Raw genomic sequence first — 10,609 nt, forward strand, 5'->3', positions numbered from 1 at the left:
CACGAGCCCCCAGCGTGAAGGAAAAACAGAATCTGAATATAGAAGGAAAAATAGTTGAAAAAAGTGAGAAAAAGCTGAAATCGGCAAAAGAAGCTACGTAGGAAAACTGAAATTAGCCCTAAAGAAGTAAAAATTTATCAACATTTTACAGTGTTTGCCCRTTTCATTCATTTTCAATGAGAAAAAAATGGCAGAAAGAAGGTAAATATCTCAAAAAGTATACATTTCTGTAGTATCAGGAGTCATAGCAAGAGTGTTCTGAATGAGTTGAATGTTTTGATGAATGAATTATTAGAATATCACCAAAATAACCATAGGGATTGATGCCAAAAAATGTACAGAATAAAAAATGGATCACAAATATCGAAATTTGCTGGAAAAAAATGAGTCCATAAACATAAACAATAACACCATTTGGTGATCCTGGTAACTAAAACAGCAAATAAAGTTCTTAAACTATCTTTAAATGGAAGTTTTCTAACACGTATCTCAAAATTTTCCCTGTTGCTATCCATTGCACCAGGAAATCCCTTCATATAATGTGTGTTATTGTAAAGCTACAGCGTTCATCTTTCAGACCAATAAAAATCCAGATTTTTTAAACCTGTACTTTTCATATGGTTTTGTTTTCCAATCAGGGAACCTCATTCTTTATGCTGGAAACTAAGCCTGGTGATTTCCACGATGCATTTTTCTCTTTGTTTCTTACCTCGTTGTGTTACTAGCCGCAAAAGCACCAGGAATTAAGTACATAAATTGCACAAACTTTAAACAACTTCTGTGGTGTTTATGTCTTAAAGCTTCTAATGTCACATTACCCAAAATGTCAACATCCTTCCACAGTTTTAGCTCATTAGTCACGCTCTTGGACGTTGTCCTTCAAGATTACCTTCAGCGCCTAATTACCCTCGGCGAATCAATCCCTTCYTCCACGGATGCGTGGACATTTACCAAAAAAAAAAGTCTGTTGGCTCATCCTCCAACATTTTAGCACACATATCAACCAACTTTATATAACTTATATTAACTGCTCAAATATCCTCCACACTTAAATGATTAACGAGCGTCACACTCTGTGTTAAACAAGCATGACATTACCAAGGGCGGCCAAATTGATTGCGAGTGTTGTCTTCGAGCGGCACTTAAATCAATCACAGTCACTGCCAAGAGTAATTTGTGCAGGGTTTTTTATTTTTTCCCCATCAAAGAGCGCCGACCCAAAGAATAAACAGAGGCCAGAGGAGGCACTTTCATGGCCGCAACGTCGTCAGAACGGGAGTATCAAAGCAAGACGTAAACACGCATCAAAAAGGCAGATTTATGCTAACCGCACCATGTTAACATGTTATCCTCTTAATGAAAATGCATGATTGAGAGTCAGATTAGTTGCGTTTTATGTGTCTAATATGTAGTGTATAAAGTCTTTAAAAAGTGTGCTGTTTGTGCTGTATGTAATTCAGGGATTAGATTTCCTATTTTAGCTGTAATATTCCAGCATCTAAACAAGCAGCAAAGGTCGTGTGTTGAGAAATCAGGTTACGTTATCTGTCTGAGGGTCCATCTCATTGTATCACAACCACAAATGGATTAAATTCATTTACACAGCAATTATAGTTTTATCATCTGATTACATGGCTTTGGGCTTTTTGCGTTTTAGTGAGGGGGTTGTTAAATAATTCAGATCAGATGAAATGTGGTCATGTTCGCTACAAAAAAAGAAAAAATGGAAGATAGTACCAGTATCGGACGTGCCCAGAAATTTATCATATTTGTTATCAGTATATTCAATTTTAGACCAAATTGCCACACATGTGGGAATACTCTTATTTGTTTTTTTATTATTATTTATGGTAAAACCTTGTTTTCCATCTGTTTAAATGAYACATAGTGTCAAATTTCATGTCTGGAAATGTGATCACCCTCAACTATACTGTGTTCCAGTTGCAAGCCAGATAATCGGTGGGATTTGTTAAATGTCATCATAAGCAGTTAAGCCAACTGTTAGTAATACAGCTAATAACAACAACCACAGGTTTCTAAAGATTTAAACACTAGAGCAACACTACCAAGGTTTGGTGCATCTCAATAGTTCWGGTCAAAGYTGAGTTGGTCCTCTGGACGATTTCTTTGTCGAAATGTTTTGTCTTTTCTCCAATTCTTCAGTCTGAGGAGTTCCAGGTACACTCAGCCTTATAATCAGTCCATGGTGGACAAACATGTTTAATGCTGACAATCAAAACTGTTTGTTCACATGCAAAGAGGAGCGTCAGCCTAACCACCGATCAGTAGTGCCCTGATTGTTGCCTGTTGTTCACAGACGGTTAAGTCACACTCACAAAAACAGCATTGTAAGAGGTGGACAATTGGACAMTGTTAAACTTGYTGATCCACTATGCAAAGGTATTACTTATAAGACTGAGTTTACCTGCAACTCTTCAGACCAAATAAGTCTCTTAGAAAAAGACAAAACATTTCAACGATAAAAGAACCCATYCAATGTTTTAGGTTTGGTAAAGATCTACGTATGCTACAGAGTTAATGAGATACAAAAAAAAAGAAACTCAAATGGCCAACCCTAAAAAGTTGGTTGCCCTCCACTGCCCCACTTTGGCCAGTTTTATCTGCRTCCAGAAGCTTTTGATTGGAGAGCTTTTTTATTTACCTCTAGCTAATAAGGATTAATAGAGCCTCATAAATATAAAACATTGTTTTTGAACAATAAGGAGTGGAAAATATAGATGTATAATTTGATTTAAATTGAGTCACCATGAATACAGACAACCAGTCTAAACATTTTGCTCTCAACTCTCTAAGGCACCTGGGAGCAAGTAGAGGGTTAAGGGTCTTGCTCAAGGGACCACAGTGGGGCAAATGAGGGTGAAGGCAGGTGTGGTTGCTTCACTTTTCTTWCCATAGATTCAAACCTTTGACATCCCAATCACAGACTTACCCTCTCCAACCTGTACACCTCACCATTAGGGMTGCACAATATATTGAAAATTTATCATGATCACAATGAGAACCTGTGCAATAAACTATATATGCAATATAATTGCTTGGCTTTATGCATTTTTCCAATCACATGGTAACTTGAAGTATTTCRCCAATCAAATGGAGCMCTTTGTGTATTTGGCTAATCTGATGGATCTCTTTACATTGGATGCTCATGCCCTATGTAGACGCAGGTGGATAGCAAACAACTGAAAAAGCTTAGTGAGAGTCAAAATGGCTAAGAGAAAGACAATTAAGTGAGGTAAATGTTAGCAACAGAGAACTTGTGGTTAATAAAAAGCACGTCTTTTTGGAGATATTTTGCTCAATAAACACAGGTACTTTGCAAGACGTGCCGAAAGTTTKTTGTTTCACTGCTACTACTGTAGCTGTGTCTAGTTGCATATTTTTAATATAAAACGATTACATTGGAATGGAAATGATCCATTAGTTATTCATTTATCGCAAGTCATATTGTCATTGCAATATTAAGCCCTGTCATTGCACATCGTAGGTTTTCCAAATATCGTACAGCCCTACCCACCACCACTTCTACAGTAGTGCACAGAGGGCAGTCCTTTGAAATTTTGTCAAACAGTTCCAGTAAAAACGATTCACAGCCTAATCCAAAAGTTTCAACAAAGTTCTGGTCCTGTAGTTTCTGTTTAGTGACAGACAAGATGAGCCACAAACAAAACCCCACCTTTGTGAATGAGTTTTTATGAATCCTCGTCTTAATTATTTTTTTTTATTATTTCTCCCACAGATAAGAACCTCCCTAACAGCTCCAGCGTGGAGGTGGAAGTGACCCCACCCATGAACGGAACGGTGGGGCAGGAGGGAGAGACGGTAAGAAATGACTTTAGGAATGGTTGTAACAAAGTTGTTAAACATAAAAGAAGAACACTTGCTACAAGCTAAAAGAAGCAAAAGGCAAAATAAAAGCTAAACGCAGACCAGAGATGGATGTTAAGCACAAAGTACGCAGACGTATTTCAATTGCAAACAAAAGAAAAAAACGAGAAACATTATAAATGCTGAATCAGCAGTCAAGCTTGTATCTCAGCTATATAGAGGTGTTTTTAAATATTTCATGACCTCTTATTATTTATGTTCCTCTGAGTTTGACCGATGCAAAAGTCTGCACATATTGTGACAGGGAGGCCACTACTGCTGGTATTTTCCCAGCATGCACTCTGAGCGAGCTCCTCCATCTGCAGCCAGACCTGCCAAAGATACACCTCCTCCTCCCACAGAGCTCTATAATCGCACACTCTTTCACTCACCTGCTGCTTCCCCTCACACACAAGACCGCCACACAAACCAGTGCCACGACTTTGACGAAAGGCCCGACTCAGCGCGGCACCTGCGGCAGTTGTGCCGGCGTTAACGACGTCAGCGGGGGGCACAGCATCCCGCCGCTCCAGCAGACGGTCCTGGCACGAGCCGGGAGGAGAGTCAAAGTCACGCAGACTGGAGGGGAGCGGGCAGAAGACGGGCGGGTTGGAGTTTCACCCTTCATGTGGCGCAGACGAAGACAAACTGGACCCTGCCAGAAGATGGGTTTAGAACAGAAGTTTTATTTTTAGTCCTTTGAAATTATTTATTCAAGAAAGTTTGTGTGGAAATAATTAAAGTTCTTGAAGTAATGTACATTGTTGCTACCTTGAAAGTCGAAATTTTAAAGAAAATCCACACAGTCCAGCCTGGAAAAGGAATGCACAAACCAGCTTTTCTGCATCATATTTGGACAAGATGTTTGTAATTTTAGTGATAATGCACAACAAGAAGAAAGTGGTCCTTGTATTTTTAACGTGGGGGTTAAATGACTTGAAAATAATGGAGGACCAGTGGTGGGCACAGCTACCAAAAAGTTAGCTTCACAAACCACTAATCCGCTAAACAAGAATCTTAGCTCTGCTAACGTAAATCCGCTAAACAGATAAACAATAAGTGGAAGCTAACGCTAACCGCTAGCACAACTAGTGAGGACTGATGCAAACCTGTTTTATTTTTTATTTTTTTGGTTTAATTTGAAAGTGAGTAGGCTCATCTGTGGCAAAACGCCCAATCCAAAACAGAGTTATGGCTCTGTCTAACTAGATACTTCCAGRCACCCCTTTCAGAATAAAAGCATTTCTTTGATTGAATTTGTATTTTTATAAATGCAGTTTGAAGTTGGTCAAACAACAAAAAGCAAATACTTTCTCTACCATATTTTATTTCTTTTTGTCGCTCTTAGTTTGAAATTTAGCTGCTAAAGATGCTACGTGCTGCACACATTGCCKGATACGTCCATTGCTTCTTGTAAAAAGGGATCATTTTTATTTAATATATAATAAATTGCATAAAAATAGAGGTTTTATACTTGCGCACTTTTTTAGTTGAAATAAAATTAGCAGAACCCAATTTAGCGGGAGCTAATTTGTCTGCTAACGGTTTCCAAAGTTAGCAAAAACTGAATTAGCTAAATGAAAAGCTAGTTCCGCTATTGGTGGATCTGTTACCACAACTGTTGAGGACAAATGAGGCAAAATTTACATTTACATTCTGAAGAATCTCCAGTATGAAAGAGTGATTTTCATAACTGCAGTATTTTTGTAGTACTAATTATGTTGGATGATAATCAATTTTATAATAAAATAAGTAAAACAATAAAACCTGATTAGGATTGTCAGGATTTCGTAGGAATATTTTTTTATACACTACAAACGTAAAAAAGGATCATCAGCTTTTGACTTATAAACATCTAAAGAGATTTAGGGGGGAAATGACACAGTGTCTTGTGAGTTTATTAGTGACACAACTTAAGGCTGTATTTGTGTTTCCTTTTAATGAAAACGATGAGAATTTCATTTCCAGATGGAGCTTAAAAGAAAGATCCAACATTCATGCTGCTGCAGCTGTTCCAGTATCGAACCTGTAAAGATGAATGAATCATTTAGGAAAGAAAATAAAAAGTAGCCCTAATTTTAGAAAAATTCTTAAAAGAAATTAGTGTTACTTCACTAAATAAAACGTACAAAATAAAGCCATGCTCGAGACGTCTTCCTCGAGTCTCCCAGAATGAAAAAAAGCTGGAGCTGCGGTTCAGTTTCCACCTCAGATAGATGGCAACGATTTATCTCCATACAAGCCGGATCAAAAGCGACACATCAGGTCCATTTCCGTTTCTGCAGCCGTGCCGAGGTGTTTACGCGCCTTCTGGGACCATTTGAACTGGTGTAACGTTGCGGTGTCGCACCAGGCACGAGAGCAAATGCCTTCAAGAAGAAAAATAAATAAATAAAAACGTTAGCCAAATGTCACGCCTGCCCCTCCTTGCAGCTCTGTGACGTCTGATAAAAGTCAGTTTCCTTTAAGCTCAGGGTTGGCAGCGTTACCAACTGAGGCTCCACAGGCCAGGAAAGGCCCCTGAGGGGCTGGCATTTCAGAGCAGGGGGGCACGAGCTACATGGGACGCTGAAGCTCACCAAGTAGATAAAGCAAATGGTATTTGGTCATTTGAATTTAGGCAGCTGTGAGAAAAACGCCAAAATTTTGTTCGAAAAGATCCTCCAGAAACCTCCCCGAAAACATGACCATAAAACCTTTAAGTACCAACTAACTTTTTATTTACAAATGAATCAAAAGATGTCAACAGAAGACTTGTCCATCCAGCCTTACATGTTGGAGCCAGAGGAGAATGAAGACGAGGAAATTGCAGATCCGATTTGCGAAATTGTTTAGCCGGAAGTCTGTGACCTTGTTTACACAGTTACACAGCAAATACTGTGACATTATTGTTCAAAATAGATAATAGGGAATAGAGAAAACTGAAAGGATTTAAAAACATGACCTAAATAAAATATAAAGATATCTACGCAGCACAGAGAGAGCCTTAATTCAATTTTTTCCACACTCCAAGTAAAACTGCAAAAAACATAGTGTTCCCAGTATTGAAACCCAAAACTACAGTTAACCACTACTACACTCACTAAAGTCAGCTATTAGGCTTACTAAACTTAAGAGGGTAATCTGGCAATGATATCCAAAATACTGTAATATGCAGTATTATTGAATATTAATCAGAACCTTGATATTATCCCCTCGAGAGCAGGACAATACTTTGCTTTACCTTTGTGCAGATGTACGCATGCTTGTTTATTTTTGAGACATTAAGCTGGGTGTGAGGTCTTCCACATCGTTTTATCCACTGTARACACCACTCCAGTTGTGTTTTCAGCTTTCTTAGGAAAAAAACGAKACTCCACCAGACAAACTCTTGGGATACCTGCTGTCTGATTTACATAATCCATAGGCGCATCACTTCACCATCTTAGGGAATGTCGGGCCAAGCTTACATAGTCACAGATGCTAATGACGGATTAGGGTCTCGTCCATGAGGGCGTTACTTTGGTCAGTCATAGTGAAGAAAGAGCTGAGTCGAAAGGCAAAGCTCTTAATTTACTGGTCTGTCTTCGTCCCAACCCTCACCTATGGTCATGAGGCGTGGATCATGACCGAAAGAACGAGATCCCGAATACAAGCAGCCAAAATGAGCTTCCTTCAGGCTCAGCCGTAGAGATCCAGGGGGAGCTCCTCCACATCGAAACGAGTCMGTTGAGGTGGTTCGAGAATCCCACTTCCCACTGGAAGACCCACAACTTCCTAGAGGGATTATGTATCCTTTCTGGCCTGGGAATGCCTTGGGGTCCCCCAGGACAAGCTGGAAAGTGTCGCTGGGGAGAGGGATGCCTGGGTTTCTCTCCTGGACCTGTTGCCTCCGCGACCCAACTACGGATAAGTGGAAGAAGATGGAGATAGAGAAATTAATCATGAATAGCTGCTGTGTAAACGTAGCCTTAATAAAGGAGACAAATCTGAAGACATTTATTTCATCAAGACTTTGTTGTGGACTCTAAGTCCCCTCTGTGACACCTCCAGTCTTTGCCTCTGACATCATCAGCTCAGATGTTACCAGGCTACAAATGCACCAACTTACCTTTGTGCCAGTCCCTGAAGGTTTCAACCTCACCTCCCCCAGCTTCCAACTTTCCATTATTTTGTCAACCTTGTTGTTTGTTTGTTTGTTTGGGGGAGACATTTGACCAAAAATATTTATGTACTTTTTTTTATTTTTTGGCACCCGTTTTGTCCTGCGACAATATCATTTCCATTCCAGGAACAATAAAGTATTGTTTAATTTGGTTCAGACAACAATGCAGCCATCTGGATATGGAGAGTAGGAGAAGAGAGAGAACGCAGAGAACAAGTGATGCACGCGATGCCTTTTGTTTTGCAGCTCTGATTACCAAGGTTACCAGGCGAGACTCAGCAGCTGGAGCTGTCACAGCAGGAAAAAAGCTCTATATGATTCATAATTCATGCAGATAKCCTTTTTATTTTTATTTTTTCTAAAGATTTCTGCTGCACTCTGTGAGCATGCAAAGCTGGTGATAGCCCTGTAGTGTCAGTCCCCACCCCACCCCACCCCCCATCAGCATTCTGCTAACCCTACGTRCTAACGCCACTCACTTGGGGGCACAAGATGAGTTCTAGGTCACCGGAGGGTCTAGTCAAACATGCATGTGTGGACTTGCTCTCTGTCGGTCCCCACGGCTTGTTATCATCATCCATAATTGGATTCAAAGGGGACAAGTCGTGTTTCCACTCCCAGAAGTATCTGTTGTTGTCCTACTTCAGCTGAGAAGCGAGCTAAAGAAAATAAATTTGATTCAGCCGTTATTAYAGCATATTTAACGGTAATCACCGAGGCTTATTTAGCATTCCGGCAGCGGGTTCCGGTCAGAACGTAAACCCCCGGGGGGTCGGCCTGTGCATCCAGCATCAGCCCTGATGAGCCCTGCTGGTGAAACCGAGCCCATCAAGCTCAGCGCAATCACCTAAATCAGCCATCAGACTCGTCCGTCTGAAGGTCACCGCAGAGCGACGGCACGTCCAGGTCCTGCTGTCAGTTCCTTCAGATCACAAAGACATCCTTTTCTTCCAGTTCTGCCTTCCTCTCAGGATGGTTGCTATGGAAAGGTGCATCATGATGAAGGACTGTAGTCACCCCCCCCCCACACACACCACCACCACAATCAGCCATTTATGTATATGCAAAACATATGACTCAGCCCATTAGGTTATCTGCTTCATGTTTAACTGATAATTATACCCAAATGGTCGACTGGATTCTGTGGATGCTGCTGTGCCATCATTATGTGACAACCTCTGAMCAAAAATAAACAAAAACAAAAGGTCTTTTATTATTTTTAGGAGTATTATTATCTAATACATCCTCACTCCCAACTCGTCACATATTGACACTTTTCCAAGCTTCCCTCTGCATCTTATTTTTTGACGAGTCGGGTAACCCCTTCGCGTCAGTTATTGAGGTACCAGGTATTTCCGGGTTCCCTCGACATGTCTAGGGTTAATATTAGGTAATTTTAGGGTTTGGGACACGTAGTTGACGTGAATTTCTTACACCTTCTAAAAATGTTTAATTTTAGGGATCAGGGTTGATGGTTAATTTTAGGTACTAGGGTCAGGGACAGGATGTCTAGAGTGAATAAAGGTAATTTTAGGTTTGGGACGGTTCGTTTTTGTGCATTTTCTACACTTTCAGAAATTATGACAACAGATTCCACCCCATCTTGTTAATAACTGACGCTAGCAGGGTACCAGACGCTTCGAATTCGGACGCAGAGGGAACCTTGGAAAAGCGTAAATATGTGACGAGTTGGGTGTGAGAATGGGCTGTATTATCAGGATTGTGCAACCTTTGGGTAAATTCCCTCTTGTTCCGTTTCCAGGCTGAAGACGAAGAAGAGGAGGACCAGCCTCTGAGCCTGTCCTGGCCTGAATCCAACCGCAAGCGCTTCACCTACCTCTTCATCATGCCCGTTGTCCTGCCCCTGTGGCTAACGCTGCCCGACGTCAGGAAAACGGTGGGAGGCATTGCATTCTTGATCAAGCACTTTCTGACTTCTACGCCTAGTCGTTAAATGTCCAACACTCTGCCTTTCTTCCACTTTCAGTCGTCAAAGAAGTTCTTCCCCATCACGTTCCTGGGTGCCATCTGCTGGATTGCAGGATTCTCCTACTTGATGGTGTGGTGGGCTCACCAGGTAAATGGAAATCCTAATAGTTGTTTTCTCTCTAACAGGTTATTTACTCTGAAGCTGACTCCCTTTGTTTTCTTCCTGCAGGTTGGAGAGACCATTGGGATTACAGAAGAGATTATGGGTCTGACTATATTAGCAGCTGGAACCTCCATCCCCGACCTCATCACCAGTGTGATAGTTGCACGCAAAGGACTGGGTGATATGGCTGTTTCCAGCTCCGTGGGCTCCAACATCTTTGACATTACTGTTGGGTACGTCAAAGTCTTCATGTAGATTTTATTTAAAGAAAAACAAACAGATTAAACTCACTCACTGAGCTCTAAAGGCACTAAAAACCATACTGAGGAAAAATAATAATAATCGAAAAACAGATCTAAATCGGTATATATTTGTTTTAAATGTGCTACAAAAGATTAAATCAGAAATGTGATTCATGCTGGCAAAATGACTCAGAATGAGACTGCAGTTCCAAGGGCGAAGCCATGGGAGGGTGGGGAGTGCGGAGG

The 10,609-nt window shown here is 40.8% G+C and overlaps 1 protein-coding gene across 1 annotated transcript in view; it reads left to right on the plus strand.

Moving 5' to 3' along the window:
* The window catches only part of LOC106514873 (sodium/potassium/calcium exchanger 2), a gene marked incomplete at its 5' end in the record, with an annotated part of 57,130 nt that overhangs the window by 40,109 nt on the left and 6,412 nt on the right, over positions 1-10,609 (plus strand). Inside the window, 4 exon segments of the mRNA XM_014004397.1 lie at positions 3,758-3,840; positions 9,792-9,926; positions 10,017-10,106; positions 10,188-10,354. Coding sequence (XP_013859851.1) covers positions 3,758-3,840; positions 9,792-9,926; positions 10,017-10,106; positions 10,188-10,354 — 475 coding nt within the window.

This window comes from Austrofundulus limnaeus, unplaced genomic scaffold, assembly GCF_001266775.1.
Source record: "Austrofundulus limnaeus strain Quisiro unplaced genomic scaffold, Austrofundulus_limnaeus-1.0 Scaffold23, whole genome shotgun sequence".
NCBI lineage: Eukaryota > Metazoa > Chordata > Actinopteri > Cyprinodontiformes > Rivulidae > Austrofundulus > Austrofundulus limnaeus.